This window comes from Athalia rosae, chromosome 1 (assembly GCF_917208135.1).
Source record: "Athalia rosae chromosome 1, iyAthRosa1.1, whole genome shotgun sequence".
NCBI classification, from domain to species: domain Eukaryota; kingdom Metazoa; phylum Arthropoda; class Insecta; order Hymenoptera; family Athaliidae; genus Athalia; species Athalia rosae.
In genome coordinates this window covers 24,559,303-24,578,422 of record NC_064026.1, presented here as the reverse complement: position 1 = coordinate 24,578,422, position 19,120 = coordinate 24,559,303, and the positions used below count along the sequence as shown (strand labels likewise).

Sequence of the window (19,120 nt, the reverse complement as noted above, 5' to 3'; positions counted from 1 at the left end):
TTAGGTATATGTATATGTATATTTCATTCTTTGGCCGGTGATTGAATTGACCGGTGCGCAATTATTATGAAAATTAGTTTGTATATGAAGAACAGCGGCCGCATATACGAGTGCAATACGTACGTATGTATTACATAGCGACAGCAGGTAGGCCAGGTTTCGGCTACATGGTCATCCTCTTTCATTTTTTTTTTTTTGTACCCTTATTTACTCCTTCCTCAGCGATGATTAAAGGTATTAAAGGTACCTAACTTATGTACCCGCGGGCTAGGCAGGTATACATAATATAATGACTCCGAAAAGATGTTCTCATGATAGGGAAACTACTTGTAGTTAATTTACTTCATTTTTTTTTTTTTTTTTTCAAATTTATCCATATCGTTATTCGTTCTTTTCTTTTTCAACTTATTTATTTATTCATTTTATTGCTTCAATGCCGTCAACTCGATCGTCTTCTGAAGAGACGAAAACATAAATTCCATTTATTATTATTGTTGTTATTCATTTCACTCATAATTTAATTTATTCATCTGTTATGCAATACGTATTATTATTATTATGATTCTACGTTAAATTCACGTATCTAATTACCTGGGGAAAATTGGACTCACTAATTAATTGTATATGTAATTATAATACATATTTCGACGAAATTAAATTCTTTTATTAAATATCCACAGATAGATTTATTAACTGTGGATATTAACCGGCTTTACCCGTATATTATCTGCCAGATAAAACGAATGAAGAAAATCAATACTCCGCACCGACACGATCTCCTTTTGAAAAATTTAATTCCTGTACCTTTACAAGTAATTGAACTCTATGAATTTCATTTATATTATTACCTCGTAGAATTGATAATTATTATTGTAACTAGCTGCAAACGTTTTAATGTCATATAAATTATTTCCAGTGAATATTTTGATTAAATAGAAAATAACGAATGTATCGTAATTGTGTGGGGATGTGAAAGTTCGATGAGGCGGACGTAACGCCATCTGTCATTCGATAACATTAATAATTTCGTTGTGTTTGAAATGCGAACGACGATTAAATTATTTGGATATTGTTCGTACGAAAATACTAAAGTCACGACAAAAAAATGGGGGTATTAGGCCGAGAGTGAAAATTTATGTATGTATGTATGTATGTATGTATTATGTATGAATATTTTGTGATGCCAAATCAAACGAAAATATGAATATAAACAAAATTGTTTCTAAATTTTTGGTTAGGGATACCCGGTATGAAATACACTTTACGGCCTATTACCTCATACCTACCAAATTAAAAATGAAAAATTTCATCAAAATCGGTCGAGCCGTTTTGGAGAAGTGCGACCACAAACACCGTGACACGAGATTTTTATATATACTTTTTTTTTAAACCGACCCAAAAAAAGCAGAAGCAAATTCAAAAAAAGTAAGAGAAAAGAAAAATTATTTTTAGTGTTTCTCTTTTCTCCGCATACTTTTTACGGTGTTTTGTGTCACTATAGAGGCAATGAAAACGGTTTTATAGTTTATTATTCCCGACTTTATAGCGTAATAAAATAAGTAGAAGAATGTAAAGTGGTTGAATGAAACTGCGACCAGACTGTAGAATGAGATCTTGATGCGCGTTTCGTTTGCGAAATACGCATCGATGTGCATAATTTTTGTGAAAAAAATAACAAAATAAATAAATAAATAATAAAAATAAGAATAAGGATAATAAAACGGCGTTGACCGTGAAAAAGACAAAAATACTTGGGAAATCTAGGAATTGATGAAGATTTTGAAACGGTTTGATGTTGGTATCATCGGTCAGAGTGGGGAATCATATTTTCATAAGTGCATTTATTCATTGAACTAAATTAACTTCGGCTCAAATGATCAATGAAATTGCGTAGGGCTAGACGAAAAAAAGAAAAAAAATGATCATAATTAATTTCTCTCCGGCTCGGTCAGCTCTTTGTTTTCCAATATTCGCAGCGCTACGCAACGGTATGTGCATACGTATCTAATTGTAAAACGCTTATTAATACCGATTGCATATGTACTGTGAAACGTTACCTATTATTGCCAGCAATTTAATTATTTTCCCATAGCAATAAATAACGCCAACTATTATAGTACAGCAGTAGTGGTGGTGGTCAGTCGCTGGTGGGGCATAGACGCAATGATATTTAATTAATTTTATCATCATGCTTATCGACTACCCGGTAATAATTATTGAATGAACGTTTTCAGTAAACGCGAAGCTTCGATTCAGTGTGAACATTTTGTCGTCTGCGCGATACTGTTGTACGCATCCGATATTTTCTATATTTGTAATATCAAATGTCAATCATAATTTCGACACTATTGGTTGATCGAATTTTCGAAAGAAATATTTGCGAAAAAAGATGTCTTTGCGTTGATCGCCCCTCCTTTATTATCACGATTTGCACGCATTTTGATTGAAAATAATTATTATTAATGATAACGATAATGATAATAAATTGATAAATAATATAGTTAATTCATCTATTTTGTATTAGATAAATAGTTGTCCCTGCTGTTTTAAAGTTGGGTAACTTTTTTTGTGAAAGCTGTCAGCTGTGCCCCGTTACTTTTTCGTCGTTCTTTTTTCATTTTATTTTTTTTTTAAACATCAATTTCTTCTTTTTCTCCTCATTTTTTTTGTCTTTTTTCGGTATAACTTCCACTGCATCGAATTTAATTGTAAAATAGAGTGTAATAAATAATAATTTCAACATTTTTTAAAATCAAACAAAAAAAAATGCAAATAAAAAAGAAAAAACTTTCGAATCGAATCGATCGAGTTTCCTATATATATTTCTTTTTTATCTTTTTGACTTTGCGAAGTTATATTCTGATACAATTTTGAAGCTTTGAAATAAAGGCGTTTCATAATTGAATTTCTCAGATCTATATAGAATGGAAAAAAAAGAAGAAGAAACTTGAAACTTTGCTTTTCTAACCGTGAGGTAAAACTTTGACTCTAATACATCCAGCCTCATGTACACATAATATACCTACCCACATAAACTTATACTACGGTTCGTTTCCATGCTACGCAATTGTTCGTGACTTTGTCTTCGTCCATTAACTCGGCTTTGATAAAGTAATTAGCAACTTTAACGAATCCTCGTGAAAAGAACAGAGTTATATGTTTGTATAACATTGATTGCTCCGATTCTTCTTCTTCTTCTTCTTCTTCTTCTTCTTCTTCGTTTTCTTTTTCTTTTTTTATTTTCTTTGTGGTATTATAGTATGTTATTAATTACGGGCGTACAACATTTATATCAATCGTAAGAATTAATCATGGTCTAATTATTGTTGAACGAGCTTCATTAACGCCATCTCATGAGTAATTGTACGATGAGAATATGAACTGTGTGTTATAAATTTGATTTGATTTTCCATTTTGGATAATATTATTTTTTCTATTCATTACATTTGTTCCTTATTATTATTTTTATAATTCTTACGAACTGTCGAGTGAGCGAAAATAGGTAATTCAACTCGCTGTTACTGAACATTGTTATCGATAAAAAGATATTTTCATCGTACATTAGGTATAGTAATGTTTGCAGTTTAGATGGTCGTAATATTTGCGTTATGACGAAAACTCGACTTGAAGAAATACGAAGTGGTATTTTATGTTACACAGAGAACGAGATGAACATATGTTAGGAATTGCTCGCCACCGCTGCTTGCCTGCTGCCTGACTAACACATCATGTCTGCGTTATATCGTACATACGAACATACAGGGTGTCCCACTTTGATCGAATCCATATTTTGATTATTCGATAAAAATTGGTTCGTTTGAGAAAATTGTTTTCTACAAAAGTTATGGGACTTGAATTGCTGAGAAACTAAAATTTTCTTTCAACAGAATCGAAAGAACTGCATTTTTGTGAAATGTTTGAAATTTCACAAACCTTCGCGCTACACACACCCTTTATTTCCATCTCACTGACCTGACCTGCGGAGGATGGAAAAAAAGTTGAGGTGTTTTTTTATGGAGGACTTTCCATTTTATCAGATTCCAAAATGAATAATGCACATCGGTATTCCGTCGAGGAAGAAAGAAAAAGGAATGGAGAAAAAAAAGTCGACCTTGATTTCAACTTGGTTAGGTGACCTGAAAACCAAAACTCCATAATTCCGAGTTCTTCCCCCCTGTGAACCCTGAAAATTTTTTGTTAAATAAAAAACAGTTGTTTCGTACGACCCTATTCACTCGAGTAATCGATATACGTACGTATGGTTAGGTTAAAATAGACCCCCCTGTATATATTCATAAACCGTCAAGGCTCGGAATAGATCAGGTTTTTAGAACGAGCAGCTGAGGGCTTGACTAATCGTAAGAGACTGGAGAAAATGGCGGACAATGGACCAGCACAGATGCATCTCACCATATGTGTATTATACATAAGTATATATATATCCTTTTATGTACGTACACAATAAACACGTGTCAGTATACACAGATTCGTGAAGAATTCCCAAATTTTTCGTCCAGCACTTCTCATCACTCAGATTCCGGGGAACCGATTTCGGTTTTGGGATTTCATTAATTCTACTCGAATGACAAACAATTGTACAGCCATCCGCTCGGATATTAAACAGAAATGAAAAACCGATAATGCCAAACAAAGTTATCCTCTTTGACTTTCGTTCATTTTCCAGTGAACTCTCTCCGTAGATTTTCAATCATCAATCATTCGAAAGTTGAAAGATAAGTCGTATGATCTACAGGGGAACGCGGGTCAATATGGGGTGGCTGGGCAGAACGGGGTAGCCCAAAAATTCCGTAAAATTTTGTTTAAAATGATCAAGAAGGACCTCAAACGTCGATCTGGATTGAATTGATGTTTTTTCTTCTCCTCAGATTCCTCAAGTACCCCATATCGCCCCGCGTTCCCCTATATCGTTTTGAGAAACACTGTCGTAGATGTCCCACTTTGAGCTGGAAAACTGGTTTCAGATTTCTCTCGGTTGAGTCGTACCGCACGTTATAGTCGTCACAGTCGGTCGTTGTGTCTTCGAGTTTGTTAAATCCCTCTAAATCCCGAGATGAGGATCGACATCTGCCCTTGATCGCATTGTTCGGTATTCGATCTCTGTGAAATCTAATAAATCAAACATGACGTATACCCGTGTATACGAAATACATTCACGCCTGGCGGCATCCCCACTGGGCACACGGTTGTCCCGAACGAGTTCACGTACCATTTTCACGGGCATTTTCTTCCAAAGTTTCATTTATTCGTCTGGTCATTTTTTTTTTTTTTTTCATTTTCTTCAATGTTTTCGTCATCCACCCCTCCGATTTGTACGCACCTGCGTTCGATCGTTGCGCATGCACATTTGTAACGTCCTATTGTGTACCCCGGATGGAACGGGTATTATTAATGGGATAATTAACGTAGCTGTAATGTAATCGAGAATTTGATGTGCCGCCGCTAGGTACGTCTCTATGTGTAACTCAATCATGAATCGATCACGGAGTGATCGACAACGTCGTATAAATTACATTGACGTGGATTGACGAGTGTTGGTAATGCGTGCGATCATTCACTAGAAATTCTGACAATCTCTATCCGTCCCTACGCTACGCGCCTCCCCTCTTCCCATATTCGTAGCTGCGACACTTGAATTGATCGTTATCGATGATTAGCAACATCTCCGTCATCGTGATCGTAATCATACTCTTATTACATTACATCCCACCGCGACTGTAGCTGCATGATTATTCACGATCCGCGCTCGCGATATTTTTTCTCTATTCATTCGTCATTCGATCGAGAGTCGTTCGGGGATTTTTGTCAGCAGGCAGGCATATGCTTTTTTCATGACGTCCAATGACTACGCGTGTTACGTCTTCGATTCGTGTACGTATCTCATGAGACCGTATAAAGAACAATGGGACGACAATTAAGAGAAATATTTCCTGTAATTAGTCACGCTGAGCGATGACGACGACCGACCGAATCTCATGTGTGCCCAAATTCCCATACCTGGTCCCAACTGGCGGTTCAACGAAATGTACAATTTCGAATATTGAACCAATGAAATATCTGTATTACAATAAATTTCCACGGCGATTGAAGGAGAGTCGAAATATTGATGAATTCAATGATTTCGGCGTTTAATTACGCTTCTCTGAGGAGGTCGAATTAACCGAGTCGACGTTGATCGTTACGTCTGTATTTTCCATGGTGATTTACGCGCCCCCCATCCACGTGTGTACGAATACCTATGTAAATACACGAGTACAAGTTAATGTGCTGTACGGATATAAATTATTGCCGCGATAAGAACTGGAGGAGTTAGTAAACAGGGTATTAACCCCGTTTTACTAAAGTCCCGGATAACGACTGTAATGTATATAATGCACCACACGCGTGTACGTGTACGTTCTCGTACACACGCATCTTGTACGGGTCGTACCATTCTAATTGGACCATTTTGATTAATAGAAAAAATTGGGTCGCATAAAAAACCAATACTGTACCGTTGTAACTCGAACGTAATCATCGCGATAAAATGATATCACAAAACAAGTATGGAAGGTTATAATTTTGTCTGATAAAATAACATGCTTAAATTATAGCATGTGAATGTGTCAAGAATGCACATTAAATCGATATAATTGTATCCATATGTAGATACGCATGTAAGTACCATGTATTCGTAATTGATCGGAGCTTATGCTACAGACGCGGTACGATCATCGAAGGTTTTTTTTTTAAATTTATTTATTTGTTATTCTCTCGCAACCCGCTTGAATATTTCACTAAAATTATCGTCGTTTCATATTCGCCGTGCCGCAGCGGTGTAATTTTAAATGATTGACGAATTGCTTCAATTTCTCTCTCCGTCTTCTCCGTTTTTCTCTTGTTCGCTTTGCCCTCGGGGAGAGAATTTATCACAATGCACATAATGCGCTCCCCAAATTGTATGTACTTACATCACCGTAATATGTATATGTATAAATATATTTTCGTACCTGCGCATGGTACAGTATTATAGCAATTACTGATTCGCAAAGTTTCGCAATAATTCTACTTATCCGACAACTGTCGTTTCTCGCTTTCGTAACGTATATTTTCATTATTATCATTATCATTATTATTATTATTATTATTATTATTATTATTATTATTATTATTATTATTATTATTATTATTTATTCATTCATTTGAATTTTTATCCTATATTTATTCGCAATTGGTGGGACCGGACTATACTTACTCGACTTACTTCGCTGCATTCGTCGTTATCTCTTCTTTCCCTTTTCTTTTTTCCCTTCTCTTTACACGTAAGTGTGACGTAAAACTTAAAATTTCATTGACGTCCTTTTTCTATTTATCTGATCCAAAATAATTCTGTGTAAATCTTCATCTATACGCTGTCGATTTGTATTTCACTTCTTTTTCGCCGTATTTTCTCATCATTATTTTCTCTGCATCGAAATAGAATACCTCCAACGTATACTTTTCGATCGTTTTGAAAGAAACACGCAATATACGTACGTGTGAGTGAATAGTAGATATGTGTGTGATATTTTCTCACTTATTTTTTTCTTACCTTCTCTTTTTTCTTTCTATTGTGTATCTAGAGAAAAGAGAGAACCCTTGTCAAGGACAATCTTGACACTTCATCTTGTCTCATTTATCGGGCATGGAGATCATCACGGCTCGCTGATTAACTTCCCTCCACAAAACTAATCTTCCTTTCGCTCTTTACATTTTTTTTTTATTCGCTTTTCTTTTCTCTCTCTTCGACTATCCATTTATCCTGCACGTGTTTTTTGTGTTTTTTTTTTCTTTATACCATAAATTTTATTCTCGACCGAATAATAATAACAGTGATGATAATGACGACGATATGATGTCGAGAAGAAAAAACTTGACGAATGTTAATTAATGAATGTTTTGTGGGTTTCTTCAATTAATTAATGATACAGTGTGTTTATTGTCGTATTATTCGGTTTGAATTCATGAACGTTCGACGGAGGTTGGTAATAAATTATAGAATGAAAAATGTTATTAATCGACTGATTGATTGATCGATCGATTCGAGATTGACTTATTCGTTGATTGGTTGTTTCAAGGAACGGTTGTATTTCACGTCATTCGTTTAATAATTGATTCGTCTATTATTGATTTCTTTTTTCCTTGTTCCTTCTTCTCAATCTTCTACTCGCAACGATTAAATTTTTGTGCGTTTATCGAATACCAATAAAATTGCATTATCGTATCGTCATCTAATATACCTTTCATAAAATTCATAAAAGTTGATTTTTCGTGTGACCAAATCTGGCGTTCTTCGTTTGCTTTTTTTGTTTGTTTTTTAAATTTATTATTTTTATCTTACTTTTATTGTAATTATTCTTTTTTCGTTTGAGCAGCCATTTTTAATTACCATTTAGATTATCTGGGAGAATATCGTGGACTTTATTAAATTGCGCGTATATTTATTTAATTAATTTATGCGCAGTTACAGCGATCGTGGTATCAATAAATTGATTCTATATTTCTTAGCATACATATCCATATCCCATGTGCGTAAAGTTCTTGTAAATTGACATCTACATTATATATTCAAATAGATCGCACACGGATGCACACATTTTATTTCAACCTCATTTGATACTATAATGTACGTACAATGTATTTGATTATCAACTACATACGTATATGAATTCACTTACATAATACGCTGACTGAACATTTTTTAGCTTTCGCTCCGTCTTCTAAAGTAGAGATACATATACATATACTGTATACTTATATGACTCGATGACTTGTGGTAAAATCTTAAATATATTTACACGAAACAAAAATTTGATCTATTCGTTTGTTTATTTTTTTTTTTTTTTCCTTTACTCTTATTCATTATCCTACATTCTTAATTAGTAACAAGATCATGTATGTTTATCAGTTGGATATTTTTTGATTTATTATTAGAATATCTATACCAGATATACGTAATAATTATAATCAGGTTGTAAAAATTATTCATTCCTTCCTTTTTTCATCATTATTTATTTGTGCTTTTTTTATCCGTTTTTTTTTTTTTCTTTTTCTTTTTATCACAGTTCTCACAATGTCCATTACAATGTTTATTTTTGCTTTGTGCAAAGTATTATATTGCAGGTAGTATTTTTGTGTGAGTCATTTGAAAAATCGCTTGCTCATGATGTATTTCAATTAGAAGTTGAAATTATTATTTTCATCACAAGTGACTAAGTACCAGCTATATTATCTCGACTTTTCAATGACATCTACCTGAAATTGTTCGAACAATTATACGTAGTTTCGATAAGCGAAATATTTTCTAATTTTATCAGCTTGATAATGAAATAAATTAGTACAAGTGTGATAAATTTTTCCGATTTTTTGTCACTTCGCACGTCTTTTTTTCTCTCTCTCATTTTACATCATCGTTTTAAACAATTTGTTTCGCTCCTGTTACTGGTTCGTTTAATTTTCATTTCCGAACGTGGAATTTGAATTCACTGTGGTGTGAGATTAATTCCACGTGAACCGGTTCTCACCTCAATTCGCTGTCTAAGAGGAGAGATAAAAGTAGTCTCTGTTTTTCTACTCCACCTAAATTTTGTCGATTGAATTTCTCCATTTTCGTGCAACATGTTCGAAGCATCAAATATTGTTAATGAATTTTCAATGAAATCTTTCGACTTCAAACCTACTTAAGATCGTTTAAATTTCTAATGTATTCACGACCATCGTCAATCAACATCCTGACAATTGTTATTATCATTGCAATCGCGGATTTGCCCTTGGTTGACCTTCTTCTATTCAAACAATCTACGTCCTTGCAGCCCAATCAACTTGCGTACGTAGACTAATTTCGCGAATTATTTTTGTGTCAACGCTCGTTCCGCAAGTCGATATTATTTTTGAAAGGTTGTTCAGTGGAAAAAAATACGTTACAATGTTGGCGTTCGATTTATTTATACTATTCATTTATGTGAAACCTGAAAAATTTTCATCCTATACACAACTTGTGGGGTTTTTTTTTTCATCTTCTCTCTTTCGAATCGAAATGAAAAACAATTCGCAGACCGTGTGTTCTACGTTATCTGTACACGATAATTTATACGGGATGAAAAAAAAAAATAGCAATAAAAATGGATATTTCATCAAAGATTTATGTACAGATAAAATTTCAGATACCATTGCAACTCTTATTAAATATCATAAATTACGGATAATCTGTGAATCATTATTCAAGATACCCTATAGTTAATACAAAGATGTAGGTGTTACGAAAAATTTGATTTTCGAATCCGATCAATTTGAACGTTAATTTCCAATATTTGTTATCCGAATGTATTTATTCTGTATGTTTTTGTTTCTTCCTAACTTTGAGTGTCTATTGTTTGTACATATTGGTTTTTATTATCAATTCGCGGTTAGTCATTCGCGGCGAGTAAATATATGTACTGAAATAATTTGTCATTAGTCATTGAAAGTTATCCAGTCATTTTACAGATTTGTACGTACAGGCTTGCGTTGATCGTCGTGATAAATATTGCGTCATCCAGTATAATTACTAACGCTGACTTCGGTACACAGCTGTTAGTATTTATACAAACATATACATATATTATATCCCACAAAAGGCACCTACGGTGCAAAAAAGTTCGCCAAGTACATCAAATGTTCAACAGTAACTACCATCAAAATATATCTAATGATTTATTAGAAGAATTCATGAATAATAGGAAAAAAAGAATCCAAATCAATTACTGTGCCAAGTACGTGACACTTTGCTACACAAATAGAAATTCTGGAGAAGCTTGGAATAAAAATGAAACAACCCTAATAATTAATTGAAAGATGACGACATTGGAAAGCAATTGATGAAAATCAATTCAATGAATCAAAAAACAATAAAGATTGAAGAAATAAATCAAATTTAAAAAAAAAAAAAAAAAAAAAAAATTGGAGTACGTAGTTCTTGGCGGGCTAATGTTATATTGCCCTGCAAAAATTCTGAATTTTTACTCCTAAATAGCCCGCCGAGTCCTACTACCTCCATTTTTTTTTTTTTTTTCCATTTGATTTATTTTTTCAATCTTTCAATAGATTGTAGATGGCTCAGAAATGATTGCTAGACAGGTGACCTGGACATGATTGGGCTGCAATTCGTACAGCCATAAATCTTGAATCGAGATCATTTTCATCTCCGCGATCTCTGCTGATTACAATTACCGATGATTCAATGAGTTTCCTCCTTGTAACCTCATACACGGTCAGTGCACTGACGAGACTCGCGATCTCCATGTTCGATATTCTGATTATAGGTAGGGATGAAAAAGAATCGCTGTGCGGTGGTAGACCACTGACAATGAAATAGAGATACACCTATTTCAGAAAATTATATAGTAAAAGTATTGCAAATCGTTTGTAGCTGACCAGAAAAATGGTTGTACGGATTTTTAAGAATTCCAAAAGTGTTGACTACACAGTTTTTCACGATGGGTCTTTTCAAACGATTGCGTTCGTTCGAACTCAAGATTCGAAAAAATCAAAATTGGTAATTTCGAAGGTTAGTATTTTCGAATTTTCGAAAAATGACTGTAACTATTTTTCTGGTTAACTACAAACGAAATTTCTTTCACTACAAACAACTGTAAACGATGTGCAATTCTTCGAGTATATTTTTATAATTTTTTTCGAAAGTCTGTTGCCAGTTTCACAAATGTACGGTAGTGCGAGATTGTGGGGAAGCTGAGCAAACACGAATTAACAGACTAAACATTCGTTAGAATTTTTTTTTCCCAATGCTTTGCTTTTTCAACCTTTTGTTTTACCTTTGCTGGTTTTTCCACGAACAAAAAACGAAAAAACAAAAGAGAATACCAACCTCTGAAACAAATGAAACATTTTATGCGAAAGTCTGCTGGTTTGCCACTCGTTAATCCCGATAGAGTTTATACGTTTACGCACACATGCGGAAGCTCTCAGTCTTTCGCAATTATATTGGCGGTAAACAATAACCAAATCATATATGGGGGGGGGGGGGGGGCTTTGATGCATGTATCTGACGTTGTAGAAAAGAAGAAATGGAAAACCAAAAAAGAAAAAGAAATTATGAAATAGCGAGAAGAACGGATCTATTTTTTTCGTATAAAAAAATTCCAATTAATTTTTTTTCAACTCTCCTCTCCTCCACTTTCCTCTCTTCTCGTTTCAGCAGTTACAGCAATAATATTAACTCTGCTTGTTCGCTGTTTGTTTTACATTCTGGATAGGTACTGTATTGTATACACGGTATAACAAAACTGATGAAACAAACGAGGAGAGTGAACTTTCTCTTTTTTTGTTTCTTTTGTTTTTTACGTCTACCCTTCTTTTCGCCTCTCTTTCTTTACTCTTCACTGTCATTTGTATAGCTACTGTAATCGTTATTTACGATAAAAGGAATGAAAGATAATACCCCTACGCAATGTATTTTTCTTTATTTTATTTCCTTTTCTTTTTTTTTTGTATTGTTCCTTCGTCATCGGTTACGTACTCTGTTTCGCGACATGATATTTTTCATCAAAATTTCTCTCGTGATGTATTATGCAAAATACGAACTAAAATGACGTTTTTTTTCATCATACATAGATATATCAGGAATGGTAGATAATCCTACATGCATTATCATCCATCTAATTTTTTTCCCTTTTTTTTTTTTTTGTTTTCTTCCGAGAAGCTAATCTTGAGTAATATCTTGGAAATTGACGGTGGTATTCCTTCGTAGCTTTTTTTTTTTTCCATTCCGTCGGTACAATTACCGTAATTACTTGGATAATTTCACATGCAGGTTTCCACGTCACATTAAACATACGTCTACGTATGAATAATACATCGTAACTATTGAACACAACGTATTCGATGTTATTGATTGTTGTTACATTTTGTTGTTGATATATTCACTGAAAAGCAACAGGAAACAAAAGTTCTTTGAAAATCTTTTCTCTTTCTAGAACAATCGATACCTTCTTTATCGACGTGATAACAATAACATTCATAGGTCATTATCTACGATGAAAGGTTTATTGGTGCTAATCACTCTATCATATTTTTTACTTTCTTCGATCTTTTTAACTGCACTTTATGCGTTACACTCTTCGCTGCGCCAGTGATTAATTTTGTTATTCTATAATTTCGTATCACCATGTGAAAATTCATCACGCGGTTAATTATTTTTTAACGAAATGGTCGATTTTTTTTGTTCCTCTGCATCGCCGGGCACGCTCTATTTCTCTCCAACCGTTAATCGCGGGTGGAAAATAGACCTGGTAACTCGTACATAAGTATTCGCGGGAACGAACGAACGAACGCCTTCTTATTTACTTATGTCGTAGATGGATATATTAGAATAGAAAATAGACGGGGGATCGTCGTCAGTCGTAGGTTGGAACGCGGCTAGGTATGGGTGCGATAGGTACGGGTACGCGAGTCTGAGGAACAAGCAAGGATTACACGACCTGGAACGACCCTTGTATAATATAGGTTCGCAAGATACCTACCGTGAGAATATTTTAACCATCGACACGCTCGCTCTGTACTCGATATCGATATACGTATAATTTTATTGTAGCAAACATTTTCATCGTATATATGCACATATTACAACCATGTATGCATACACGTGTGTAGTATATTCACGTACACAAAAGACCTCGTCGTTGAACATTACGACGAAGTAAAGTTCAAAACAGAAATTCGATTGTCTTCTACTGAATAATTCTACGTTCGAGAAAAACTTTGTAATGAAATGAATAAATGAATGACAGAAAAAAAGATGAAAAGAAAAAGGAAAAAGTGCACGAATGAACGACTATTTTGTCGCGATACGATTCTCTGGAAATTACTGTACTTTTTCCTCGTATACCTACTCAAATATATGCGTAACAATCTAATCAACATAAATTGTCGAGGAATGTTAGGAGAAAAACAATAACGAAGTTCTGAAGTTTCCGCACCTCCACCGCGGGCTGCTCTCTGTCTTGCTATTTTCGAAAAATCTTTCTTCTTTTTTTTGTCTTCATATTGTCTGACCGCTGCCGCGCGTAAATCATCATCATATTTACGATTGTGCTGCGTGTCTGCTGCACCTGTCGTCTCGTTGTCACAGTTCAATGTGCAGCGAGAGAGAGATCTGAGCTTGGTATAATACCAGGCCGCACGACGTGATGTATTTTTGTACAGCGTAGGGAGTACGTTTTTTACAATAATTGTAATAACAACGATGTTTTCTTTTTTTTATGTTGCAGAGAAGTGACAACCTCGATTTGTCTCTGAGCGTTCCGCAGCACCATCAAAACTCCTATCACAACGGTTACAATATGGCCGATCAGGTAAGAGAAGAAAATAAAATTCGAAAGAATAAAAAGAAGTAAAATTAAGAAAGTTGATTAATTTTTCACAATATTGCTAAATTCTTTTGTTCATTCTCCGATCCCATTGCACTTCTTATCGTGAATGTGTAACGTGAATACATACGTAATATGAGGACATTGCAACACATGATGTAACGCGTGAGATATTCTTCAGAGGAAAATTAATATGGTATGGATCATCGGAGTAGGTATACGTCGTTCGCATGCATGGAATTTTGCGAAGGAATGGAAAGAGGAAGATATTTGTTACAGCTGTTACAATACCGTCGAGTTATCTGTCATCTACGGACAAAGCACGCCCGAAGAGACGTCGCATGTATCTATACGTATATAATGTACATATATGTATAGTTGTATATATAAATATGTATACCCATGTACACGTACATAATGGTATGTACCGGTCCTTTTACCACTCTCATCCCTGCAGAGGGATGAGAAACAGAAAAAGGGCCGAGGGAGAGAAGGGAGAAGCAAATCGTCTTTTTTGCTTTGTTCCGCACCTCTATCTTCACCGATGGTCTTTTTTTTTGTTCCGTTTTTTTTTTTCTTTGTACCCATTCTCTCGCCCGTTTTTTTATTCTTTCGTTCCTTTTCTTTTCCTTTGTTTTTTTTTTTCTATTTTTTTTTTATTCAAATCTTGTTTTTTCAATTTCAATTTTTATTTCGCTCTCATATACTCAGCGCGCGAAAAAAACAAGAAAAATATAACATAAAAGAAATGAGGGGGAAGGAAAAAAGAAATGAACAAAAAACTTTCTTGAAATAATTTTATAATGGAAATATGATATATGAGTTTCCGGTTTTTCGATTATTATGTTGTACGAGAAAGACTATAGTAAAGGTATACGTGTGTGTACTCGGATATAAAAATAAATGAATCGAGGAAATTGTTCGATCAATCCAGTTCTGTGTACAGAAATTTCGTTTTGTTTTTCCTTCTATTTTTTTTCTTATGTTCACATATAGTCGATATGATATAAATTACATCGATGACGTGGGATTTGGAGCTATACCTATATAAAGTTATTTTTACTGCTGTACACGGAACAGAAAAGTTATGATCGATGTTAGATGTATATCTATATTCAATATACTTACATATGGTGTCTGTACATATTACATATACACCATTAATCTTATTGGCATTAATTGGTATAAATATTTCACGGATACGAACGTTTTTCTTTTGTTTTTTTTCTGCGTGTTATGTCGTTGTATTAACGAATAGATTGTAACATATTTCTAAAATGTATTTCGAAGGATTTGACCACATGTGCAACAGGCTAAATGTGACAAGTATAACCGCTATCATATACACAATTATCGCTTTCTATTGTACATGAAAAAGTTTGTAGTTAAAACTCGCCTTTTTTTGTAGTTTTTCGTAGGATATGATTTTTCATCCCTCCCTCCTCCAGTTTTATGTACCCAGAGATTAACGTCACGAGTATTTTCAGAACTTGACTAATTTTCACTCATCCACCTATACGTATACGTATGCATGACATGCAATCCATGATACAATGTACGCATACGCATAGTCCAGTCATGCTAGCATCATACCACGTCCGCATTAGGTAAAAGTAACCACGAAAAATATAACAACGAACTTCTATCTGTGTATACGTATACGTATACAATGTATTTACATTGTGTCGTGAAGATAATTCTTATCTTTTATCCCCCCTACCATTGACATGGATACGATGCACACGAATTCGTATGCGTGTAACTCGCATGACTCGTCGACCCGCGAAAGCCCCCATCACGATTGTAAATAACTTCAAACTCGCGGTTATTCGTGTCAGGCTTCCTTCGGGGAGAAATAAATCTCGGATCAGTCATTTTTACGTATATTACATACCTGGTATTGTATACCAGATAACTGATTCTGAAAAAAATCGATTGTTATTCGAAATCGATGTTTCCGGTATGTGTACAATAATCTATATATTCAGTATATCATTTGCAAATTCGATACTTGTGTAATTTTTTTGCGTGAAATAACAGCCGTCGATGATTTTTCCATTATTTGAAATAATTACGTTACAGCCAGTTTGAATTGACAATTTTTTGTTATTGTTCTTCAATAGCTGTCTGTCGAGGTTGATATTCGAACAAATAGTCGCCCGGTACGCTATGAATTATAAGTTGCCTAGTCGCTTTTTCTTCTTTTTTGTTCTCCTCCTTTATGAAATTCTATTCAAAGTATGAAAATTTGATCTTGATAATTCTTGGAGCAGGATTACGAAATAATATAACGATGTACTCATAATCTCGCAAGACGGGCGCGCATTATAATTATTTAGTAATTGAATGGAATATTTAATTAGTCCCCCAATTAATTCTCGTTGCTAGAGACTCGACTAATTATAAACCCCGTGTTGAGTGGGTGGGTTTATTTCTTCCATTCAATTTTTCAATATTATTATTATTTCATCATTTCGTTCATGGTTATTATCATTATTTCCCAAAATATCCAATAATTAAGCCGACGATTTATCGCATACAATTGGGTATGCCACAAGCATTGCCACCATTAATTTTGCTCTTTTGAATTACCTGTACCTATATGAAAATAGTATATGATGTATATAATTATTGGTACATATTACGTATAAAATATGTCTTGTTTATATTAGCTATATATCACCAAAATACCAAGTTATCTCGACAGTCGCTTATGAAATTTTATTATCTCAGAATTTTATCGAATTCTGGTTTGTTTTTCATTCTATTTTCGTTAAAAACCTTTCCCGCCCTCTCGTAAAATATATGAACTGGTATTATCCAAATCTCTTTTTTTCTTGTATACTCAATTAGAATATCATATTATACGTAAATATTTATACATATATGAATTTTTCAAATTTTCCAATCAACGGAATATATTATTTTTAATACGTATATACACGGAGACGACGCTGCGAAGATAAATCAATATCAAGCACATATTGAAAGAGGAAACATCCAAACAATTTCCCACCTTTACGGTCGCTTTATTTTATTTTTATTTTTCTGCTTTTATATCTTCTGAACCAATACGATTATACAAAGTTATTTTCTACTACATTTGGTTCCTTGTTTGAACGAAAAAAAAGTAGAGAAAAAGACAAATTAAAAGTAATCGTTATTTGATCGGTAATTTTTATTTTTTCCTATTTGCTACTGTGCGAAAAAAATTATGACGATAACAACAATAATAGTCACGTAAGTAGAATAGGATGACAGAAAAGAAAGAAGTAAGAAAGATAAAAATGGAAATGAATTGTTAACCGTGCCGAATTTTTCTTTCTTCACGGTCTGTTTAAATCTCATGAATATAGAGTACTAGGAGCGGAAGTAACTTTCTCATTAATATTCGTTTCGCGAAAAGAAAGATAAAAAATGACAGGCAAAAAAAAAACAATCACAAAACTATCCAATTATTCGCGGTTAGGTTTTTGATTTTGATTTTCGATATTTGTCATTATTTTTACATCTATTCGCGTATTTTGAAATTGTAATTGAAATTCATAATTAATGTCTTCGAAATAACGATATGTCATTCACTTTTAGACAGGTTAATTATGCAATGATTATGTTTATTTATACGAGCAGGTAGCATGTATTATTGCCATGTACGCTGCGTGTCTGCGTGTTTGATATTCAAAGGAATTTCAATTTCAATATATAAACTTTTGTTGTTTCATAAACGTGCGTGCGAAATATTAAAATCAGTAGTCTCCCGTGCGTAAAATTTGCGATGGCGGATGAAAGGAGAGAAAAGAAAAATGTTACGCACCGACGATTTTTTTTACATAATTATTCATGTACACAATTCTAGTTTTCTTTTGCTTTCATCGTACCTGCCGTTCATCGATTCATTAACCTTTTTTTATGTTTTTTAATTATTATTTTATTTAAATCGAAAGTTTTTCAATTCACTAATATTCTAAAAAATGCATAGTCTGCGAAATTAATTTCTCATTATCTATAATCTAACTAATTCTGCGTCCATGTTTATATATATGATCCTTAGTTATTTAAATTGGTAATATACTTTCTCTTCATTCAATCGTATTTCATTTAATCGAAATAATCACCGGCTGTCGGATTCGAAAATAAAAAGACGGGTGGGGGGGGGGGGGGGGGATGAAAGAACTACCCGATCCAAAATTGCTCCATTTTCTTTCGTAGACTTCTTAAAAGAATTTATTCTATGGGGCATGAATACTGGATCGTATATTGAACTTGGTATGTAATACAACATGAATATACATAGGTATGTAAGTATGGTAGAGGGGGAGCTAGGATGAAAAATGTAATAACTTTGGTAAACTCTATTATAAAATTTTACATACCGTACATAGCTTATATGCATGTATGTACATTACACACATGGTACGTATACCTATTTACGCAAGAGCGCGCGACTGTTAGAAAAAGTTAGATTGCATAAAAATAGAAGATGAAAAAAGAAAAAAACCGAAAAGTTGAACGAGTTCCCGTTGCAGCTACTGAGGTTCATACTATATACACGTATGGTTTTTTCTCAAGGTGGCGGAGGTGGAAAGAACGAAAGTAGAAAATCCGTAGTCAGACATCTAAATAATATTTCCTCCTTTTGGTTGTATTTTTTTTACGTTTTCTTACTTTTTTCAACACATTTCTTCCCTAGGCTTATATCTGCAAGGCGCCATGTTTGTACA

At 33.8% G+C, this 19,120-nt stretch overlaps 1 protein-coding gene across 5 annotated transcripts in view; it reads left to right on the top strand.

The window, feature by feature from the left end:
• The window catches only part of LOC105690951 (TOX high mobility group box family member 3-like), a 117,678-nt gene that overhangs the window by 77,277 nt on the left and 21,281 nt on the right, over positions 1 to 19,120 (top strand). For all 5 annotated transcript variants that reach the window (XM_025746915.2, XM_048653228.1, XM_048653240.1 and 2 more), the window contains one exon: positions 14,301 to 14,384. In XM_025746915.2, coding sequence (XP_025602700.2) covers positions 14,301 to 14,384 — 84 coding nt within the window. The remainder of the gene's footprint in view (positions 1 to 14,300; positions 14,385 to 19,120) is intronic.